Source organism: Scyliorhinus torazame, chromosome 25 (genome assembly GCF_047496885.1).
Source record: "Scyliorhinus torazame isolate Kashiwa2021f chromosome 25, sScyTor2.1, whole genome shotgun sequence".
Classification (NCBI taxonomy): domain Eukaryota; kingdom Metazoa; phylum Chordata; class Chondrichthyes; order Carcharhiniformes; family Scyliorhinidae; genus Scyliorhinus; species Scyliorhinus torazame.
In genome coordinates this window covers 22,233,923-22,258,320 of record NC_092731.1, presented here as the reverse complement: position 1 = coordinate 22,258,320, position 24,398 = coordinate 22,233,923, and the positions used below count along the sequence as shown (strand labels likewise).

Genomic DNA, 24,398 nt, shown 5'->3' with positions numbered 1-24,398 from the left:
TCAATATGACGCGAGGCAGGTTGAGGTAATGTCAATTGAAGGCTTTATTAAGCAGAACTTTATCCCCAGCAGCGTGGTTACAGAATGCAGCTGCTGGGTTCTTATACTGGCATTTCTGGGTGGAGTCCAGCAGGTGGCAGATCCTATCAGGACCTGGCATCCCTCCACCAATAGCCTGTCGACACGTGGTGTACCGTATTACCCCTAATACATACCGCCACATTCACCCCTTCTTGAAAAAAAACCCGGCGGGATGGTGGTTCGCATGGTGGTAGGGGTTTACAGAGTTGGTACTGTGCCGTAACTTTGAACAAAACACAAAATTATCGCTTCAACTGGGCCAACGGGCCAAACAGGGTCGGCATGATGCCATAACTATAACCAGACACAATAACTGAAAACGTTGAGAGTTAAAGTGATTCGATGAGCCAGATGGGCGCCCTGGTTGTCCTTTCCTATCGTCTCGGGCGTGGTGGTGGTGGCGCTGGCTCGAGTCCCGTCGACTCTGGGAGCGTAGCGCTGTCCCCTGTGTCCTTACTCCTGGGCGGGTCTGGGAGGAGAACCGAACCCCCCGGGAAGGGGGTGGCTGCGGATGAACCGGCGGGAGTGAGGAGGTGGTGATTGGCGTTGGGGGGGGTGTGGGTAGCTCCGGCGGGCGCCAGATCTCGCAGGGAGACTGTGTCCTGTCGCCCATCGGGGTACTCCACATAGGCGTATTGCGGGTTGGCGTGAAGGAGATGCACCCGTTCCACCAACAGATCTGACTTGTGCGCCCGCACATGTTTCCGGAGCAGAATGGGTCCCGGAGCTGCTAGCCAGGTCGGAAGTGGCGTTCCAGAGGAGGACTTCCTAGGAAAGAGGAGGAGGCGCTCGTGAGGTGTTTGATTCGTGGTGGTGCACAGCAGGGACCGGATAAAGTGAAGGGCATCCGGGAGGACTTCCTGCCAGCGGGAAATTGGGAGGCTCCTAGACCGGAGGGCCAGCAGGACGGCCTTCCAGACCGTTCCATTCTCCCTTTCTACCTGCCCGTTCCCCCGGGGGTTGTAACTGGGCTTCCTGCTCGAGGCTATGCCCTTGCTGAGCAGGAATTGACGCAGTTCGTCACTCATAAAGGAGGATCCCCTGTCGCTATGGATATAGTCGGGGAAACCGAACAGTGTAAAAATGGTACCGAGGGCTTTAATGACCGTGGACGCTGTCATGTCGGGGCAGGGGATGGCGAAAGGGAAACGGGAGTATTCGTCAACGACGTTCAGGAAGTACGCGTTGCGATCGGTGGAGGGGAGGGGGCCTTTGAAATCCAAACTGAGGCGTTCAAAGGGTCGAGAGGCCTTAACCAGGTACGCTCTATCTGGCCTGAAAAAGTGCGGTTTGCACTCAGCGCAGATATTGCAGTTTCTGGTGACTGTTCGGACGTCCTCGATGGAGTAAGGGAGGTTGCGGGCCATAAGGAAGTGGTAGAAACGAATGACCCCCGGGTGGTAAAGGTCCTCGTGGAGGGCTTGTAGACGGTCCACTTGTACATTGGCACATGTGCCACGAGATAGGGCATCGGATGGCTTGTTCAGCTTTCCGGGACGATACAAGATCTCATAATTGAAGGTGGAGAGTTCGATCCTCCACCGCAAGATCTTGTCGTTCTTGATCTTGCCCCGCTGTGCATTATAGAACATGAAGGCAATCGACCGTTGGTCAGTGAGGAGAGTGAATCTCCTACCGGCAAGGTAATGCCTCCAGTGTCGCACAGCTTCCACTATTGCTTGTGCCTCCTTTTCCACTGAGGAGTGGCGGATTTCTGAAGCGTGGAGGGTTCGGGAGAAGAAGGCCACGGGTCTGCCTGCTTGGTTGAGGGTGGCCGCCAGAGCTACATCCGATGCGTCGCTCTCGACCTGGAAGGGGAGGGACTCGTCAATGGCGCGCATCGTGGCCTTTGCGATATCCGTTTTGATGCGGCTAAAGGCCTGGTATGCCTCTGTCGTCAGGGGAGTAGTAGTGGACTGGATTAGTGCACGGGCCTTGTCTGCGTACTGGGGGACCCACTGGGCGTAATAAGAAAAGAAGCCCAGGCAACGTTTCAGGGCTTTGGCACAGTGGGGGAGAGGGAACTCCATGAGCGGGCGCATGCGTTCAGGGTCGGGGCCTATCACTCCATTACGCACTACGTAGCCCAGGATGGCTAGACGATCGGTGCGGAACACGCATTTTTCTTTGTTGTAAGTGAGGTTCAGGTCGTGAGCGGTCTGGAGGAATTTTTGGAGGTTGGCGTCGTGGTCCTGCTGGTCGTGGCCGCAGATGGCGACGTTGTCGAGATATGGGAACGTGGCCCGTAAACCGTGCTGGTCAACCATTCGGTCCATCTCTCGTTGGAAGACTGAGACTCCGTTCGTGACGCCGAATGGAACCCTTAAAAAGTGGTATAACCGCCCATCTGCTTCGAAGGCAGTATAGTTGCGGTCACCGGGACGGATGGGGAGCTGGTGGGAGGGGGACTTGAGGTCCACCGCAGCGGGTTTCCACGGAGCCCAAGGGGCTGTAGTGCGGTCGGGGGCGTAGGCGCGGGCGTTACGCGAGGCCCCATCAAGGGATGCCTCCAGGGCCCGAGCTTCTGTAAGTCCCAGAGATTCTTTCTCCAGAAGCCTCTGGCGGATCTGGGAAGAGGCTAAACCTGCCACATACGCATCGCGGACCAGGAGCTCTGTGTGTTCATTCGCTGATACCGCCGGGCAGTTGCAGTTTCGACCCAGGATCTGCAGGGCGTTATAAAACTCGTCCAGCGATTCCCCCGGAAATTGCCGTCGTGTGGCGAGCTGGTAGCGAGCAAAAACCTGGTTGGCGGGCCGGATGTAGATATCCTTCAGCGCGGCGATGGCACCGGTGAAACCGTCCTCGTCCTCGATAAGGGAGTAGACGTCAGGACTCACCCTGGAATAGAGGACCTGCATCTTTTGTTCGTCAGTCGGTGTGCCGGGGGCCGTTCGGAGGTAGCCCTCAAAGCATGCCATCCAGTGTTTGAAGATAGAGGCCGAGTTAGCTGCTTGGGGTGCGATGCGCAGGCACTCCGGGGTGATTCGGAGCTCCATGTTCCCACGTCGTTTTCTTCAATTTAAATTCTGCTTAATAAATTGTAGCACCGTCAATATGACGCGAGGCAGGTTGAGGTAATGTCAATTGAAGGCTTTATTAAGCAGAACTTTATCCCCAGCAGCGTGGTTACAGAATGCAACTGCTGAGGGAAATGGAGGGAAAAACTGGGTTCTTATACCGGCATTTCTGGGTGGAGTCCAGTAGGTGGCAGATCCTATCAGGACCTGGCATCCCTCCACCAATAGCCTGTCGACACGTGGTGTACCGTATTACCCCTAATACATACCACCACACTACCCATAACCCAGTAACTCCCTGATGCATGATCAATGACTACTAAAGCAAAGTTGTAGTCCAACTGAAGGCTTTAATAAGCTAGATGTTTCCCCCAGCAGCTCAGGTACAGAAAGAAGGCTGCTGGGGCGGCATGGGCTCTTATACCCGGCCTTGCAGGGCGGAGCTACCATACAGCTTGACCAATAGGACACATACAATATCTACCAATGGTGTTCCAGCATTACCAGGTACCGTAATACCTCTACAGACTACCACATTCACCCCCTGTTAAAAAAGAGTCCGGCGGGGGTGGTGGCCTGATATTACAACATGGTAACGTGGTAGAAATTATAGTTATGGAGGTACCGTAATACCTCCGTACAGCATTTTGTAACTATTTACAGATTCATAATTAACTATACACTTTAAAATGAAGCAATCAGTCGATCGGGGACCCTGGGCGTCCGCTGTGATCGTTGAAGCTTCGGTGGTGACTCCGGTGGAGGTTCGGGCGTCTGTGACTCTGGGATCGTGGCCTCGATCTCTGTGGCAGCTTCAACACCCCTGGACGGCGCTGGTGGGGAAAGCGGTTGACCTGGGAAAGGAGCGTCTGCGGGGTGCTTCGGTGGGTGGGGGGGGGCCTAGACGGGGTCGGCGGAAGGACCGATCCTCCTGTAAGGTGCACTGGTGGGAGGGAGGGTGGGACTGGTGGCTGGGGTGTGCGTCGGGATCCGGCGGGTGCCAGGTCTCATAGGGAGACCGTATCTTGTTGGCCATTGGGATACGCCACGTAGGCGTACTGGGGGTTAGCATGGAGAAGATGAACCCTCTCAACCAACGGGTCCGACTTGTGCGCCTGCATGTGTTTTCGGAGCAGGATGGGTCCGGGAGCTGCCAGCCAGAGGAGGACTTCCTGGGGAAGACAAGGAGACGTTCGTGAGGTGTTTGGTTGGTCGTGGTACACAGCAATGGCCGGATGGAGTGGAGGACATCCGGGAGGACTTCCTGCCAGCGGGAGACTGGGAGATTCCTGGACCGTAGGGCCAGTAGGATGGTCTTCTAGATCGTTCCGTTCTCCCTCTCTACCTGTCAGTTACCTGTTGTAACTGGTCGTCCTGCTCGAGGCGATGCCCTTGCTGAGCAGGAATTGATGCAGTTCATCGTTCATAAAGGAGGACCCCCTATCACTATGTATGTAAGCGGTTGCGGTCATGTCGGGGCAGGGGATGGCGAATGGGAACCAGGAGTACTCGTCAATCACGTTCAGGAAGTACGTGTTGCGGTCGGTGGAGGGGAGGGGGCCTTTGAAGTCTATGCTGACGCGTTCAAAGGGACGGGAAGCCTTTATCAGGTGCGCTCTCTCTGGCCGGTAGAAGTGCGCTTTGCACTCCGTGCATATTTGGCAGTCCCTGGTGGCTGTCCTGACCTCCTCAATGGAGTAGGGCAGGTTGCGGGTCTTGACAAAATGTAAAAAGCGAGTGACCCCCGGGTGGCAGAGGTCCTCGTGGAGGGCTCGGCGGCGGTCCACTTGTGCGGTGGCACATGTGCCGCGTGTTAGGGCATCGGGAGGCTCGTTTAGCTTCCCGGGACAATACAAGATCTCGTAGTTGTAGGAGGATAGTTCGATCCTCCACCGCAAGATCTTATCGTTTTTTATCTTGCCCCGCTGTGCATTATCGAACATAAAGGCAACCGACCATTGGTCAGTGAGGAGAGTGAATCTCCTGCCGGCCAGGTAATGCCTCCAAAGTCGCACAGCTTCTACTATGGCCTGGGCCTCCTTTTCGACTGAGGAGTGGTGGATTTCGGAAGCATGGAGGGTACATGAGAAGAAGGCCACGGGTCTGCCCACTTGGTTGAGGGTGGCCGTCAGAGCTACGTCAGATCCGTCGCTCTCGATCTGGAAGGGGAGGGACTCGTTGATGGCGTGCATCGTGGCCTTTGCAATGTCTGCTTTGATGCGACTGAAGGCCTGGCGGGCCTCTATCGACAGGGGATAAACTGTGGATTGGATCAGGGGACGGGCCTTGTCCGCATAGTTGGGGACCCACTGGGCATAGTAACTGAAAAACCCTAGGCAGCGCTTCAGGGCCTTGGAGCAGTGAGGGAGGGGGAACTCCATAAGGGGGCGCATGCGTTCAGGGTTGGGGCCTATAACTCTTTTTCGCACTACGTAGCCGAGGATGGCTAGGCGGTCGGTGCTAAACACGCATTTATCCTTGTTATATGTAAGGTTAAGGATCTTTGCGGTCTGGAGGAATTTTCGGAGGTTGATGTCGTGGTCCTGCTGGTCGTGGCCACAGATGGTGACATTATCGAGATACGGGAATGTTGCCCATAAACCGTAACGGTCAACCATTCGGTCCATCTCGCGCTGGAAGACAGAAACCCCATTGGTGACACCGAAGGGAACCCTTAAGAAGTGATAGAGCTGTCCATCTGCCTCGAAGGCAGTGCATTTGCGGTCACTAGTGCGGATGGGGAGCTGGTGGTAGGCAGACTTAAGATCCACCGTGGAGAAGACCTTGTAATGCGCGATCCTGTTTACCAGGTCGGATATGCGGGGGAGAGGGTATGCGTCCAGCTGCATAAACCTGTTGATGGTCTGACTGTAGTCGATGAACATCCTATGCTTCTCCCCGGTCTTTACCACCACTACTTGAGCTCTCCAGGGACTGTTACTGGCTTCAATGACTCCTTCCCTCAGAAGCCTCTGGACTTCTGACCTAATAAAGATCCGATCCTGGGCACTGTACCATCTGCTCCAGGTGGCGATGGGTTTGCAATCCGGGGTGAGGTTCGCAAACAGGGAAGGCGGATCGACCTTGAGGGTCGCGAGGCCGCAGACAGTGAGAGGGGGAAGAGGGCCGCCGAATTTGAAAGTTAGACTTTGGCGATTACACTGGAAGTCTAAACCCAGGAGTGTGGCCACGCAGAGGTGGGGAAGGACGTAGAGCCGGTAATTTTTAAACTCCCTTCCCTGGACTGTGAGGTTTGCTACACAAAACCCCTTTATCTCTACTGAGTGGGAACCGGAGGCCAGGAAGATTTTTTGATTAACGGGGTGGACGAGGAGAGAACAGCAACTTACCGTGTCTGGGTGTATGAAGCTCTCCGTGCTCCCAGAGTCGATTAAGCAGGACGTCTCGTGCCTGTTGATTAGTACTGTTGTTGTAGCAGTTGAGAGTGTTCGAGGCATGGACTGGTCCAGGGTCACCGAGGCTAATCGCAGCAGTTGAATGTTCTCTTCGGGCGGTGTGCGGTCAGCCAAGCTGGGGTCCTGGGAGTCCATCCAAGATGGCGGCTCTCCTTGGTAGCACATGGCTGGGGGTGCACAAAATGGCGGCGCCGATCCATCGAACGTGGCGTCCGCGGGACAAGATGGCGGCGCCCGGGGGCCGCACGTGGCCCTGAGAGGAGGAAGATGGCGGCACCCACTGGCCGCACGGGGACCGTGGAGAGGTTTGTGGTGGCGGTCCGCATTCGCCGCCGGAGACCGCGGCGACCGCACGGGCCTGGCAGACCACCATGAAGTGGCCCTTTTTACCGCAGCCCTTGCAGGTGGATGCGCGGGCCATGCAGCGCTGCCGGGGGTGCTTGGCCTGCCCGTAAAAGTAGCAGCGGGGCCTCCAGGGGTTGCCAGGCCGCCTTGCAGCACAAGCTTGTGGAGGGATGGGGGATGTCTCAGGATCGGCTGCAGAGGGGGCTGCCGCGCGATTGGGAACGTAAGCGCGAGCGTTTCTGGGGGTCACATCCAGGGAGTCTACAAGGGCTTGTGCCTCCTTGAGGCCTCGAGTGTCTTTTTCCAGCAATCGCTGGCGGATTTGGGAGGACAGTTTATTAAATTGATGCACGATCAATGACCATTAAAGCGAGGTTGTAGTCCAACTGAAGGCTAGATGTTTCCCCCAGCAGCTCAGGGACAGAATGAGGGCTGCTGGGGTGGCACGGGCTCTTATACCCCGCCTTGCAGGGCGGAGCTACCATACAGCTTGACCAATAGGACACATACAATATCTACCAATGGTGTTCCAGCATTACCAGGTACCGTAATACCTCTACACAGACTACCATACTCCCACTTAACATTTTTTGGACTCCAAGGGCAATTTATCATGGCCAATCCACCTAACCTGCACATCTTTGGACTGTGGGAGGAAACCGGAGCACCCGGAGGAAACCCATGCAGACACGGGGAGAACGTGCAGACTCCGCACAGACAGTGATCCAGCAGGGAATCGAACCTGGGACCCTGGCGCTGTGAAGCCATAGTGCTATCCACTGTGCTACCGTGCTGCACGACTGAGGGAGTGCAGTCTTTCCGATGTGGAAAGGTGAAGAATATAAAGGGGAGGAAGTTTTGCTGCAACTAATTTAAAAAAAAAACTCTTGATAAGATCATATCTGGAACACTATCGTTCTGGGCCCTGCACCCTTGTATACAGAACACAATTACCAGCAGGACCCAAGGGGTTACATCGTGAGGTGAGATCACATAAACTAAGCTTGCATTTCTTGGAACATCGAAGAGTAAGAGGTGATTTGATTGAGGCTTTCAGGATTTTGGAAGGAATTGCAAAGGTAGATAGAAAGAAACTCTCAACCTCGGGACCTTGCTCTAATATCCTAGGTCCAACCATCTTGACCTAATTTAGCAATGTTTTTCCTGCCAAAAGGAGATTAGAAGTGGGGATATTTGCTGAGGATTGCGCAGTGTTCAGTACCATTTGCAAATATTCAGATACCCATGCATTCCAAGTAGCATGCAGCAAGATTTGGACATCATTCTGGCTTGGGGTTGAAGAGTGGTATATGAGCATATGTATAAACATAGACATAGAAACTAGAAACAGGAGGAAGCCATTCGGCCCTTCGAGCCTGCTCCGCCATTCATTGTGATCATGGCTCATCACCAAATTCAACTCCAGTGAATATAATCCTAACCGATTTAGTCGTCCCTCATATGACAGTCCCGCCATCCCAGGAATGAATCTAGTTAACCTTTGTTGCCGTCCCTTCCTCAGATAAGGAAATCAAAACTGCACACAATGGGCGGGATTCTCCGACCCCCGCCGGGTTGGAGAATCGCTGGGGGGTGGCGTGAATCCCGCCCCCGCCGAATTCTCCGGCACCGGAGATTCGGCGGGGGGCGGTAATCACGCTGCGCCGGTCGGCGCCCCCCCCCCCCCCCCCCCCCCCCGGCGATTCTCCCACCCACGATGGGCCGAAGTCCCGCTGCGTCCATGCTGGTCCCGCCGGCGTAAATTGAACCAGGTCCCTTACCGGCGGGACCTGGCGGCGCGGGCGGGCTCCGGGGTCCTGGGGGCGGGGGGGCCACGGGGCGATCTTGCCCCGGGGGGGTGCCCCCACGATGACCTGGACCGTGATCGAGGCCCACCGATCTGTGGGCGGGCCTGTGCCGTGGGGGCACTCTTTTCTTACGTGCCGACCATCAGCCTCCGCCATGGCCGACGCGTAGGTGACCCCACCCTGCGCATGCGCGGGGGATGACGTCAGCATCCGCTGACGCTCCCGCGCATGCGCGGACACACGCCGGCTGGTGGAGTCCCTTCAGCCCCGGCTGGCGTGGCGCCAAATGCCTTCCATGCCAGCCGGCGGGGCGGGCCTAGCCCCTAAAGGTGCGGAAGATTCCACACCTTTGGGGCGGCCCGATGCCGGAGTCGTTCACGCCACTCCGTCCCGCCGGGACCCCCTGCCCCGCCGGGTAGGGGAGAATCCCGCCCAATATTCCAGGTGTGGCCTCACCAATGCCCAATTGCAGTACAGTAAGAAGTCTTACAACACCAGGTTAAAGTCCAACAGGTTTGTTTCGATGTCAGTAGCTTTCGGAGCGCTGCTCCTTCCTCAGGTGATTGCAGTAATTGCAGTAAAACATCTCTATTCCTATACTCATCCTCTCGCTATGAAGGCCAACATACCATTTGCCTTCTTTACCGCCTGCTGTACCTGCGCGCTTACTTTTAACGACTGATGCACGAGGACACCAAGGTCTCGCTGAGTATCCGCCTCTCTCAATCTACACCCATTCAAATAATAAGCTGCCTTCCTATCTATTACCAAATGATAACCTCATGTTTATCCACAATCTACTGCATCTGCCATGCCTGTGCCCACTCACTCAGCCTGTCCAAATCCCGCTGAAGCATCTCTGCATCCTCCTCACAGCTCACCCTCCCACCCAACTTTGTATCATCTGCAAACGTGGAGATAATATATTTAGTTCCCTCATCCAATTCATTAAAACATACTGTGAACAGTTTGGATTCAAAGCACAGGTCCCTGCGGTACCCCACTAGTCACTGCCTGCCAATCGGAAAAAGACCCATTTATTCCAACCTTTTGCTTCCTGTCTGCCAAACATTTTCTGTCCATCTCAAGACACTACCACAATCCCATTTGCTTTAACTTTACACAGCAATCTGCTATGAGAGAATATGAATTAGGAATAGGATGCCCTCAAGCCTGCTTTGCCAGTCAATAAGACCATGGCTGACTTGCTTGTAATCTCAACCCCATAAGACCATAAGACATAGGAGCAGAATTAGGCCACTCGGCCCATCGAGTCTGCTCCGCCATTCAATCATGGCTGATATTTTCTCACCTCCATTCTCCTATAAGAACCCCACATTCCTGCCTGCCCCCAGTAACTTTTCATTTACTTACAAGTAACATTCCCGCCATTGAAGTGACTGGCAACGGCCATCCTCAGCAAGAGAGAGTCTAAACACCTCCTCCTGATGTTCCAACAGCATTACCCACACTAAATCCCAATCATCAGCAACCTGGGAATTAACATTGCCCAGGAACCTAACTGAACCAGCCATGTAAATACCCTGGGCGGGATTCTCCACCCCCACGCCGAAGTGGCCGCGCCGTCATGAACGCCGTCGAGATTCACGACGGCGCGGAACGGCCCCGGTCCCGACCGATTCAGGCCCTGACAATGGGCCAGTATCGGGGCCGCGTCATCTACACGCGCCAGGCCTTGTCGCCCGCGTGAAAGCGGCGCCGCATAGATGACGCGGCCGGCACCGCATAACGGACGTCACCCGCGCATGCGTGGGTGCCGTCCTCTCTAAGTCCGCCCCGCAAGAAGATGGGGGACGGAACTTGCGGGGCCGCGGAAGGAAGGAGGTCGTCCTTCAGAGAGGACGGCCCGACGAACGGTGGGCACCGATCACGGGCCACCCCACATTCCAGGTGAAGCCCGGTGCAGGATCCCCCCCTCGCTCCCCCACAGGCCGCCCCCCCCCAGCGTTCACGCACCGACCACGACTGCAGCGACCAGATGTGGACGGCGCCGGGGGGAACCCGCCGTTTTGGCCTGGCCGCTCGGCCCATCCGGGCCTCAGAATAGCGGGGGTGCCGGAGAATTGCCATCTTGGGTGTCTCCGGCGATTCTCCGGCCTGCGAAACCCGACCGGGCCGTTCCCGCCGCTTGGGAGAATCGCGGGAGGGCGTCGGACCGGCATCCCCGGAAATTTTGGCGGCCCAGGCGATTCTCCCAACCGGCGTGGGAGTGGAGAATCGCGCCCCATGGCTACAAGATGAGGCCAGAGGCTGGGAATTCTGTGCTTACTCACCAAAGCCTGTCCATCATTTAGAAGGCCCAAGTCAGGAGAGTGATGGAATGCACTCTCCACTTGCCTGGGTGAGTGCAGTTCCAACAACACTCAGAAAAACTCAACACCAACAAAACAGCCCACTTAATCAACACCACATCCATCACCTTAAATGTTCACTCTCTCCACCATCGGGGCACAGTGGCAGCAGTGTGTACCATCTACAAGGTGTACTGACTAGGAGTCCTTCGACACCACCTTCCAAACCCACAATCCCTACTATTAACAGGAACAAGGGCAGCAGATGCATGGGAACACTACCACCAACAAATTCCCCTCCCAAGTCCAATGCCATTCTGGTTCGGAACCGTATCATTATTTCTTCAATGCCCGTGGGAGTGGAGGAGGTTGGCTTTTCTGTTTTGCCCACGGTTGCGCCTCTGGCTGTTGTGGGCTGGCTCGGGGGGGAGGACATTGGGAATATCGTTTTCGCGTTGATCGTCTGTCGATCATCTGGGGGGGGCACCGTTGACGGCCGTTGCTTGGTGAATCTATCGTCTGAAAACCTGGATGCCGGATTCTCCATGTCGGATCCTGAATCCTCCACTTTGAGCATCTCGGTGTCGGAGACACTGGGGTTGGCGGGGCTGGAAGGCGGTTCCTCCGGTGAGTTGTGTGCTGACACTGGCACCCTGCTCTGGAGGTGACCTAGGTGCTTCCGCACCGTCCGCTTTTGTGTCTTTATCGAGTACGATACCGGTCCAGTCTGTTTCACCATGATCCCTGGAATCCATCGAGCACCATCACCGACATTTTGGTCGTACGCTGCGTCTCCCGGTCGGAAACCTCTGGCCTGCGTCCATTTGCTTCGGTACCGCCTCTGAAGGTTTCCTTTCTACTTACCCGCTAATATCGGGGAAGGTTGGGCTAAGACGGGTTCTAAGCCTCCGGCCCATCAATTGTTCAGCCAATGCCACTCTGGCTCATAACGTGTGGTGTGGTCGGTAGCTGAACAAAATGGGCGCCAGCCTCGTCTCTAAGGATCCCATGGCCGGTTTCCTCACACCCTTCCCGAAAGTCTGTCCTGCTCATTCAGCCAGACTATTTGAGGAAGGGTGGTATGAGGCCGTCTGGATGTGCTTCACCCCGTCTGTCTTTGTGAAGTGTGCAAACTTCTCGCTGGTGATTGGGGGTACCATTGTCCGTGACTCCTTCCACAAGTCCCGGCTCCTTCAGCGAGGGAGCTCGTGTTCCACGAGTCCCACGAGGAGGTCAATCAGGTTGTCTTCGTGTGGATTACGACAAATTCCCTCCCTAACTGCACAGTGGATACACCCACGAAAGAGGAACTGGGCGGGTGAACAAGGCAGCTGAGCAGAATTTTCTCAAGGACAATTAGGGATCAGCAAAAATTCTGGCCTTGCCAGTGAGACTTGCATCCCAGGAGTGAATTAAAAAAAAAAAGTTTTCTCAGTGGGTAGCACAGTGGTTAGCACTGTTGCTCCACAGCGCCAGTGTCCCAGGTTCGAATCCTGGCTTGCTCACTGTCTGTGCGGAGTCTGCACGTTCTCCCCGTGTCTGCGTGGGTTTCCTCCGGGTGCTCTGGTTTCCTCCCACAAGTCCCGAAAGACACATTCTGAATTGGACATTCTGGATTCTCCCTCAGTGTACCCGAACAGGCGCCGGAATTTGGCGACTTGGGGATTTTCACAGTAACTTCATTACAGTGTTAATGTAAGTCTACTTGTAACAATAAAGATTATTATTATGATGATGATGATGGAGATGTTTTGGATAAGGGATTGTAATCCTAAAATTAGATCTAGACTATTCAAGGGAGAAGTTAGGAAATTCCTCTTTACACAATGGGTGTTAGAAGTGTGGAACACCTTTCCCACAAAAAGCAGTCGATACTGGTTCCATTAATACATTTAAAATCTGAGTACGATAGATCTTTGCTGGTTAAGGGTGTGGAAGGACATGATGCCATGTTAGGGGATAAAGTTAAGATACAAATTAGCCTTGATCTAATTGAATAATGGAACAGCCAAGGGACTAAATGACTCATCCTATTCCGATTAACTGGGGCTCCACCTGGGGCTCCATCACACAGGTGGACATAAAACATCCTATGACAATATTTTGCAACATGGCAGAGGTTCTCTCGCTTTGGTGACCAGACCAGCAATCCTTCATCAACCATCACTAAAAAAAAACGATCAGCTTGCTGTGCACAAATGGGAGGCCATGGTATCCTACATTACAACAGCGAATATGAAAGTATATCCTTGGCTGTAAAGCGATTTGGAATCTTTCTCGGGTTATGAAAGGTGCTATAGCAATCCCAATGTCTTGCTTCCTGTCCTGTGGTCGCTGTGCAGCTCGTTGACATTTAGTTGGACTTCGCTGACTTGCTCCTTTGTTGAGCTCTCTTACGATGACCACAACTGATGGCGATGAACCCCCAATGACCTGTTATTGTCAACACTGCTGGTTCCTGTTATGGTCTGAGTTAGTGTGTAACTTCCTGTTTACTTTGTTGTTGGAATGGAAGTTTGTTGAGGTGAGGGACCTGCCAGCCGTCGTTCCACTAGCCTCGGTGCTGAGTGGGCTGATGTCTAGGCTTTTTGAGGGGGTTGGATTGAAATACTATTAGCCAAAACCTACTAAAATAGCAAAAGGTTTGAAGTCATAGTCCTCCCCCAGTAGGGCTCAAGATTAACATTTATTGCTCACACTGCCGTCAGAACCTTTTAAAAGTTCATTTTTGAGCCCATGACTGCAATGTAGTTAATTTCCAGACTACTGCAGTCTCCGGATAGGCATATGGTCCAGACTGGAGGAGTTTCCAGGCAGATAAATAGAAAAAACTGTAAACTTACCTTTGAGTGGAAGCCTCCAGGGATCTATTAGCCACCCTGTGCCTTGGTCAAAATTACAATACAAGTTAGATCCCTCCTGATGTGCCCAGCGATTCACCTAATGCCAGTTCCAAGCGGATGTCCTGGGTGATTCTAGGATGCCCCAACCAACATGGCACCCTCCATGTTACTGAGGTTCAGGGGCTGAGCTCCATCAAGAAGTGAAGCTGGCATTGTACAATTGATGGTGAGGGTTGCTGGGCAGTTGGCATTGCAGGCGATCAATCGATTAGGCTGGTATAAACCAATATCCCTTTATTCTGTGATGTGGAGATGCCGGCGTTGGACTGGGGTGAGCACAGTACGAAGTCTTACAACACCAGGTTAAAGTCCAACAGGTTTGTTTCGATGTCACTAGCTTTCAGAGCGCTGCTCCTTCCTCAGGTGAATGAAGAGGTCTGTTCCAGAAACATATATATAGACAAATTCAAAGATGCCAGACAATGCTTGGAATGTGAGCATTAGCAGGTGGTTAAATCTTTACAGATCCAGAGATGGGGTAACCTCAGGGTAAAGAGGTGTGAATTGTGTCAAGCCAGGACAGTTGGTAGGATTTCGTAAGCCCAGGCCAGATGGTGGGGGATGAATGTAATGTGACATGAATCCCAGGTCCCGGTTGAGGCCGCACTCATGTGTGCGGAACTTGGCTATAAGCTTCTGCTCAGCGATTCTGCGTTGTCGCGCGTCCTGAAGGCCGCCTTGGAGAACGCTTACCTGGAGATCAGGGGCTGAATGCCCTTGACTGCTGAAGTGTTCCCCGACTGGAAGGGAACATTCCTGCCTGGTGATTGTCGCGTGATGTCCGTTCATTCGTTGTTGCAGCGTCTGCATGGTCTCGCCAATGTACCACGCTTCGGGACATCCTTTCCTGCAGCGTATGAGGTAGACAACGTTGGCCGAGTCGCACGAGTATGTACCGCGTACCTGGTGGGTGGTGTTCTCGCGTGTAATGGTGGTATCCATCTCGATGATCTGGCACGTCTTGCAGAGATTGCCATGGCAGGGTTGTGTGGTGTCGTGGTCACTGTTCTGAAGACTGGGTAGTTTGCTGCAAACAATGGTTTGTTTGAGGTTGCACGGTTGTTTGAAGGCAAGTAGTGGGGGTGTGGGGATGACCTTGGCAAGATGTTCATCTTCATCGATGACGTGTTGAAGGCTGTGAAGAAGATGTCGTAGTTTCTCCGCTCCGGGGAAGTATTGGACGACGAAGGGTATTCTGTGTGTGGGTGGTGTTGCTCTCTTTGGTTGGCTCTGAATATGACGGTCAATATGGTCGCCTTCCTTAATCCTAATTATGTTTGCTCCAGAGTCGCCAGGTATCTTTCGATACCGCCACAAGGTTCAAACCCGAATACTGATCAAAGACTCGGTACACCAGTTAGTTAGTTCAAAGTCAATACTATTTATTTACACACACAGCAATATCTACTCATGCACAAAATACTACAGACTAAACTATCACTACTGCTAAAGCCTATACTTAGCTTCGAGCGCCCACTCAGTCAGAGGAACAATGGCCGTTGTTCAGTTCTGAGGCTGCTGGGGTCGAAGTGGTGAAGGGGAAACAGCTAAGGTCGTCCGTCTGGTAGCGATCGTTGACCTTGGACTTACTTGCTTCTGGTGCAGCTGGTGGATGGGTCTCTCCGCTATGAGAGCCAAGTCCAAGAGAGCGATTCTCTCTCGGGGCCTTCTTCTTATACCCAAAGGGGCTTCGCGCTCTTTTGGGCGGGCCTTGAACTTGGCCCCAATCAATTGGGCCGTTTCTCGATCATTCCTATTGATTTCATCCAATAAAAGGGTGGGTGCCCTGATGGCTGGGCGTGTCCTACGTGGCCGTTGGCCTGCTTTGTTTCGGTCTCCTCTGGCGCCAGGGTGTCTGCCTTAGTATCGGTTACTCAAATGTTACGCTTTTGTTCCCGGAGATGGGCCATTAGTATGCTAATGGGCCTACAGTTTTGGTCTTGTCTGGGAGCTGCGGCTCCAATATACAGACAAGCTCTGAACCTGCTTGTTTTCTCAGCATTGTCCATTTTCCCTGCAATCTTTGCAAAGTGTCCATTTTGTAATCGGGAAGTGGCCATCCCAGATGGCTCCAGTGGGTAGACTGGGCATGAATCCCAGTTAATAATTCTCTGAGTAATGCTCAAGTTGGTGACTCATTCTCAGCCAAATGGTGCCTCACAGACACTAACTTGACCTTTTTATCTGGTGGTTTGCAAGTTCACGCCTCAATCTGGAAACCGCACCAGACGACGTGGGGAATGGAACACTGAACAGACCCTGTCCGTTTTCACAATGAATTAAACCCAGCATCAACATCGAGCTCGACGCAGAGTAAAAATTGCCAAAGACGAGTACCACATGGATTAGATAGATTAAAGCTCCCTTTTCGCTGCCCCCATCATACACTCCCAGGGCAAAGTATTGATTAGATCCAAGGTTCCCAACCTTTACTTTATGCGGACCATAGATCTTCATCAAAAGCTTTTGCAAACAACTTATGTAGCCGTTTTAAACATTATTTGTTACATAGCAGATTGTGAGTCAAACTTGGATTTAACTGGTATTAAAAATGCAGCTATTTTTAATAGTTTCTGATGCACACTCACAAATACATTGCGGATTATATTGCACAAGGATGTTTGTGAAGCAAATTACATTTCAAATAATAACATGATTAACATGATTATAACAGATATACGTCATTGCATAAATCTTTCCCACGGACCACCTGTAGTACTCTTGTGAACAAGCAGTGGTCCATGGACCACAGGTTGGGAACCACTGGATTAGTAAAGTGTCCTCTATTCTGTCAACATCAAACAGTCTCAGTGCATCTACAGCATGGGTTAGATACAGAGTACAACTCCCTCTACACTGCCCCTAAAACAGGGACACAGAGTACAACTCCCTCTACACTGCCCCTAAAACAGGGACACAGAGGAAGGTTACCTCTACACTGCCCAAACACTCCCAGGACAGGTACAGCACGGGTTGAATACAGAGTGAATCTCCCTCTACACTGTCCCCATCAAACACTCCCAGGACTGGTACAGCACGGGGTTAGATACAGAGTGAAGCGCCCTCTGTACTGTCCCCATCAAACACTCCCAGGACAGGTACAGCACAGGTTGGATACAGAGTAAAGCTCCCTCTACACTGTCCCCATCAAACATTCCCAGGACAGGTACAGCACCGGGTTAGATACAGAGTAAAGCTCCCTCTTCACTGTCCCCATCAAACACTCCCAGGACAGGTACAGCACAGGTTGGATACAGAGTAAAGCTCCCTCTACACTGTCCCCATCAAACATTCCCAGGACAGGTACAGCACCGGGTTAGATACAGAGTAAAGCTCCCTCTTCACCGTCCCCATCAAACACTCCCAGGACAGGTACAGCACAGGTTGGATACAGAGTAAAGCTCCCTCTTCACCGTCCCCATCAAACACTCCCAGGACAGGTACAGCACAGGTTAGATACAGAGTAAAGCTCCCTCTACACTGTCCCCATCAAACACTCCCAGGACAGGTACAGCACGGGGTTAGATACAGAGTAAAGCTCCCTCTACACTGTCCCCATCAAACACTCCCAGGACAGGTACAGCACAGGTTGGATGCAGAGTAAAGCTCCCTCTACACCACTTTTCCATCAATGTACCTTCTATAGCAATGTGACGTTTCTCTAGATCAGGGAGATGCAGCAGTGTGTGTCAGGATCATTATATTACATTCCTTCACAAGACATGTGAGTTGGGAGCCTCCTTTTAACAAAATTCTTGTGTTTGATTTTAGGCAAGGCACAAACAGACAGAGGATCTGGCTGCAGTTAAGATCATCAAAATGGAGCCCGGTAAGAATTTTGACTCAACATTGTGTAGTTTCTGTTCTTATCAGTTAAATATCTTATACATCCACCATCTGGGGTGGCACAGTGATTAGCACTGCTGCCTCACAGCGCCTGGGTTCGATTCCGGCCTTGGGCGACTGTCTGTGCGGAGTCTGCATGTTCTCCCCGTGTCTGCGTGGGATTCCTCCGGGTGCTCCGGTTTCCTCCCACAGTCCAAAGACGTTCAGGTTAGGTGGATTGGCCGTGCTAAATTGCCCCTTAGTGTCCAAAGATGTGCAGGACAGGTGGGGCTGCGGGGATAGGATGGGGAGTGGGCATTGATGGGGTGCAGACTCGATGGGCTGACTGACTCTATGAATTGACACATATTTCCTTGTCTTCAGACAGAAGCCAAAGAGCTTCATTCATGGACAAACCTGTGCCTACCAGAAACAGCTCAGTTTCCCAATGCACTCGAGTCTATGTTTATAGATTGTATCAGGCTGGACATCAAGCATCAATCCTATTCACCCATCATTCCATGTTCACTGAGCTGCTTTGTCTCTCCGGATGGTCTAACACTGCTCCTAATTCATATGTTTGTATATATCTCCTGGTCCAGCAACGCCTCCTTTTTAAATCCTTGTTTTCAAACCCCTCCATGGCCTTACTTACCTCTAAAATCTGCTACAGCCGAACGACTCTTTGCGATATCTGCAATGTTGCGATTCTGGCCTCTTGCACATTCTCGGTTTTAATTGCTCCGTCATTGTCGATCCTGCCTTCAGCTGCCTAGGGCCTCTTAAGACCTCTCTGCATCTCTGTCTCTCTCTCTCTTCCTTTAAGATGCTCCTTAAAACCCATCTCTTGACCAAGCTTTCAGCGATCTGTCCTAATATGTACTCGGGTGGCTCGGTGTCGAATTCTCTTGAGTAACACTGCTGGGAAGTGAGTTGGGACATTTGAATACAAGGTGCTATCTAAATGCAAGTTGCTGTTAAAAGTCAAACAAACTTTTTTCTCCTGTTCACAAATTTCAACGGTTTAAGTATATATATATTATATATATATGAGAGATGGACATTTTTCAAGATTGACTCACAGGTTGATCTGTTTTTGAGTATCATCAGACTGTGTGCATGATATGGTCAGAATGCAAGTGGGATATGATGGCACTGTGCGTGCATTACAATCTCACTACGTGGGGTTAGACAGAACTGTGCGTAGGTTCCATGTGCACTGTGTGCGGGATACACTCTCTGTAGATTAAGATGGAACCGTGTGTAGGATATGTGGGATAAGGTTGGGTGGGATTACTGAGTTACGGGGTTACTGGGATAGGGTGGAGACGTGGGGTGCTCTTTCCAAAGGCCGGTGCAGAATCGATGGGCCGAATGGCCCCCACCTGCGCTGTAAATTCTATGATCGATCGGTGTTTGGGGCACCATCAGACTAATGCTCAGTCTCAGTGATTCTTCTTTGCTATCTCCAAATGTTTTCTCTCTTTTCATCAGTTTACCACTCTCTGTCTCTATGTCTCCCGTGATTTTCGGCACCTTTACAGGGTGAATGACCCTGCTATTAAACGGGAATCTTTTATTTCGGGCCACAGCGAGGAACACTCCACCAAGGCCACACTTACATTCAGGAAGAGATCAGGCCACCATTTTTAAATACCACCCCTATCTCTTGATCCCCCCCCCCCCCCCCCCAACCACAACTTACTGATTAGGGAGTCCTCAAGCCCACCTCATAAGGGCAGGACATCCCCGGGCCTGATCCCCAGCACAGGCAACCTGCCATCCGGGCACCTTGCCAGGATGCCAGGCTGGCAGTGCCAGGGTGAGCCTGCCAGTTTGGCAGTACCAGGATAGCAGTGCCAAGGTGGCACAGTGGCATTGGGGGTGCTAAAGCATGACCACCCGGGGCCTGTGAAACCCCCCCCCTAGTGCCGTTATGCCTGGTCCAGGTTTGTGGAAACCAGTGCTGAACGACGCCATGGCGAGGCTTCTCAGACGCAGGATGTTCGGTCCCAGGCTTTGGTAGACTCTGGCGTAGACATATTCGAGTGAAGCTAACTGCTCAATTAACTATGCAAATCTGGATCTCCCCAATGAGGGCGAAATCCAGATCGTGCCGTCTTGCTAGATCTCGTTAGATCTAGTGGGGCGTCCCAAGCATCATAAATTCTGGCAAGATTTAATGGTCTCGTTGCGTCACCGAGTCGGGAACGACGAGGCCATTCAATTGCTCCATACATTCCACTATCTATCTCTTGATCTGTATGTGTGTGGCTGTACCTCTGACCCTCTCATTGTGTGTGAACGTGTAGTACTGACATCTCACTACATCAAAGGCGCTTTATAAATACAAGACCATAGGACATCGGAGCAGAATTAGGCCACTCGGCCCATCGAATCTGCTCCACTATTCAATCATGGCTGATATTTTTCTCATCCCCATTCTCCTGCCTTCTCCCCGTTACCCCTGATCCCCTTATTAATCAAGAACCTATCTCTCTCTGTCTTAAAGACACTCAGTGATTTGGCCTCCACAGCCTTCTGCGGCAAAGAGTTCCACAGATTCACCTCCCTCTGGCTGAAGAAATTCCTCCTCATCTCTGTTTTAAAGGATCGTCCCTTTAGTCTGAGATGTTGTCCTCTGCTTCTAGTTTTTCCTACAAGTGGAAACATTCTCTCCACGTCCACTCTATCCAGGCCACAAAGTATCATGTAAGTTTCAATAAGATCCCCCCTCATCCTTTTAAACTCCATCGAGTACAGACCCAGAGTCCTCAACCGTTCCTCATACGACAAGCTCTTCATTCCAGGGATCATTCTTGTGAACCTCCTCTGGACCCTTTCCAAGGCCAGCACATCCTCCCTTAGATACGGGGCCCAAAACTGCTCACAGTTCTCCAAATGGGGTCTGACCAGAGCCTTATACAGCCTCAGAAGTATATCCCTGGGCTTGTATTCTAGCCCTCTCGACATGATTGCTCAGTAAGAAGTTTTACAACACCAGCTTAAAGTCCAACAGGTTTGTTTCGATGTCACTAGCTTTCGGAGCGCTGCTCCTTCCTCAGGTGAATGAAGAGGTCTGTTCCTCTGAATGCTAACATGAATGCTAACATTGCATTTGCCTTCATAAGTGCCGACTGAACATGTACGTTAACCTTAAGAGAATAGTGAACAAGGACTCCCAAGTCCCTTTGTGCTTCAGATTTCCTAAGCATCTTCCCATTTAGAAAATAGTCTATGCCTCCATTTCTCCTTCCAAAGTGCATAACCTCACACTTTCCAACATTGCATTCCGTCTGCCACTTCTTTGCCCACTTTCCTAGCCTGTCCAAGTCCTTCTGAAACCCCCCTGCTTCCTCAATACTACCTGCCCCTCTACAAATCTTTGTATCATCTGCAGACTTAGCAACTGTGCCTTCAGTACCTTCTTCCAGATCATTAATGCATATTGTGAAAAGGTGTGGACCCAGCACCGACCCCTGAGGCACACCACTAGTCACCGGCTGCCGTCCTGAAAAGACCCCTTTATCCCCACTCTCTGCCTTCTGCCAGTCAGCCAATCCTCTATCCATGCCAGAATCTTACCCAGAACACCAGACTTATTTAACAGTCTCCTACGCGGCACCTTGTCAAAGGCCTTCTGGAAATCTAAATAAATCACATCCACTGGTTCTCCGTTGTTTAACTTCCTTGTTACTTCCTCAAAGATCTCTAACAGTATTGTCAGACATGACCTCTGTGGTAGTCACCACTAGTGGCATATCATATGTATTACGGCACTGCCCGTATATTAAGGGTACAACGGTAAAGCCCTGCCTGCTGGCTCCGCCCAGCAGGCGGAGTATAAAAGTGTGTGCCCTCCGATGCTGCAGCCATTCTGGTTCCAGCTACAGGAGGCACAACTCCTTTGCTCAATAAGCCTCGATTATTTCACTACTCTCATCTTTGTGGTAATTGATAGTGCATCAATTTATTGAGCAAGATTTTTTAAGCAATGGATCTCTGCATCAAGCCTGATCACCTGCAGCTGAGCCCTCAAGCAGCCAACGCTACGTCCACCTTTGACCACTGGCTAGCCTGCTTCGAAAGCTACCTCAGAACAGCCGCTGAAGAACCCTCGGACTCGCAGAAGCTCCACGTCCTCTATTCATGGGTGAGCTCTTACATTTTTCCCCTCATCCGGGATGCACCCACCTACTCCGAAGCGATGGAGCTCCTGAAGGGACATTACATTCGACCGAACTTTTAATTTGAGACGCTTACGTCACGGGCATGAAGTCTGTGTACGTCCGCCAGCGGCTACTGGAAGGGATTACGCTCGATCTTGCGGGAACTATGCAGCTCGCTAATTCGTTAGAAGTGGCCTCCCGCAACATTCAGTCCTACGCCCCCGACCACGCGGCACCCTCGTGGGCCCCACCAGCTGCCGATTCCAGCTCACCGCAAGCCTTTGCCGCGCGGCAGCCAGCCAACGCTGGGTGGGCCCAAGTGTTATTTTTGCGGGCAAAACAAACACCCCAGGCAGCGCTGCCCGGCGCTGAGCGCGACCTGCAATGGGTGTGGGAAAAAAGGACACTTTGCTGCTGTTTGCCAGGCCCGGTCGGTCGCCGCTGTTTCCAAGCCCGGCGTTCCTACACCCCCCCACGTGCGACCCACAGCGCTACCATTTTCCCCTCCGCAAACCACGTGCGGCCCGTGGGCGGCGGCATCATCCTCACCGCAAGCCACGTGCGGCCCGTGGGCGGCGGCATCATCCTCACCGCAAGCCACGTGCGGCCCGTGGGTGCCGTCATCTTTGATGCCGCCCACCATGTGCGCCCTGTGGGCGCCGCCATCTTTGGCGCCATTTTGGACGACGTCTCAGGACCCCTGCTCGTCTGGCCGTTCATCGCCTGCCGCTACCTCCGCCATCGCTGACCAGCCCGGGACCTCCCAGCATTTGCCGCAGCTCGCCTCTATCACCCTGGATCAGTCCCGGCCCCGCAACCTCGCGACCGCGACGATGACGGTGAAGATCGATGGGCACGAGACGACCTGTCTCTTTGACTCCGGGAGCACAGCCCGCTACAGTAAAGCGCTGCTCCCTCCCGGTACACCCCGTCACCCAGAAAATCTCCCTGGCCACCGGATCCCATTCCGTGGAAATCCGGGGGTACTGCATCGCGACCCTCACCGTCCAAGGCGTAGAGTTCAGCAACTTCCGGCTCTACGTCCTCCCCCACCTCTGCGCTGCCCTGTTACTCGGCCTGGATTTCCAGTGCCATCTCCGAAGCCTAACTTTAAAATTCGGCGGACCCCTACCCCCCTCACCGTCTGCGGCCTCACGATCCTTAAGGTCGATCCACCTTCCCTGTTTGCAAACCTCACCCCGGATTGCAAACCCATCGCCACTAGGAGCAGACGGTACAGTGCCCAGGACAGGACCTTCATCAGGTCGGAGGTCCAACGGCTTCTGTGGGAAGGGGTCATTGAGACTCCAGGATGGTATGTTGCCTCCCTGGTGCCAGGGTCCAGGATGTCTCCGAACGGGTAGAGGGAATCCTGAAGGGGGAGGGCAAACAGGCAGAGGTCGTTGTACATATTGGTACGAACGACATAGGCAGGAAGGGGCATGAGGTCCTGCAGCAGGAGTTCAGGGAGCTAGGCAGAAAGTTAAAAGACAGGACCTCGAGGGTTGTAATCTCGGGATTACTCCCTGTGCCACGTGCCAGTGAGGCTAGAAATAGGAAGATAGAGCAGACAAACACGTGGCTAAACAGCTGGTGTAGGAGGGAGGGTTTCTGTTATCTGGACCACTGGGAGCTCTTCCGGGGCAGGTGTGACCTGTATAAGATGGACGGGTTGCATCTAAACCGGAGAGGCATAAATATCCTGGCCGCGAGGTTTGCTAGTGTCACACGGGAGGGTTTAAACTAGTATGGCAGGGGGGTGGGCACGGGAGCAATAGGTCAGAAGGTGAGAGCATTGAGGGAGAACTAGGGAATAGGGACAGTGTGGCTCTGAGGCAGAGCAGACGGGGAGAAGTTGCTGAACACAGCGGGTCTGGTGGCCTGAAGTGCATATGTTTTAATGCAAGGAGCATTACGGGTAAGGCAGATGAACTTAGAGCTTGGATTACTACTTGGAACTATGATGTTGTTGCCATTACAGAGACCTGGTTGAGGGAAGGGCAGGATTGGCAGCTAAACGTTCCAGGATTTAGATGTTTCAGGCGGGATAGAGGGGGATGTAAAAGGGGAGGCGGAGTTGCGCTACTTGTTCAGGAGAGTATCACAGCTATACAGCGAGAGGACACCTCAGAGGGCAGTGAGGCTATATGGGTAGAGATCAGGAATAAGAAGGGTGCAGTCACAATGTTGGGGGTATACTACAGGCCTCCCAACAGCCAGCGGGAGATAGAGGAGCAGATAGGTAGACAGATTTTGGAAAAGAGTAAAAACAACAGGGTTGTGGTGATGGGAGACTTCAACTTCCCCAATATTGACTGGGACTCACTTAGTGCCAGGGGCTTAGACGGGGCAGAGTTTGTAAGGAGCATCCAGGAGGGCTTCTTAAAACAATATGTAAACAGTCCAACTAGGGAAGGGGCGGTATGGACCTGGTATTGGGGAATAAGCCCGGCCAGGTGGTAGATGTTTCAGTAGGGGAGCATTTCGGTAACAGTGACCACAATTCAGTAAGTTTTAAA

At 52.6% G+C, this 24,398-nt stretch overlaps 1 protein-coding gene across 1 annotated transcript in view; it reads left to right on the top strand.

Moving 5' to 3' along the window:
* LOC140402404 (mitogen-activated protein kinase kinase kinase kinase 5-like) overlaps positions 1-24,398 on the top strand; it is a 211,746-nt gene that overhangs the window by 28,498 nt on the left and 158,850 nt on the right. Inside the window, exon 2 of the mRNA XM_072490159.1 lies at positions 17,657-17,714. Within this exon, the coding sequence (XP_072346260.1) occupies positions 17,657-17,714 (58 nt within the window). The remainder of the gene's footprint in view (positions 1-17,656; positions 17,715-24,398) is intronic.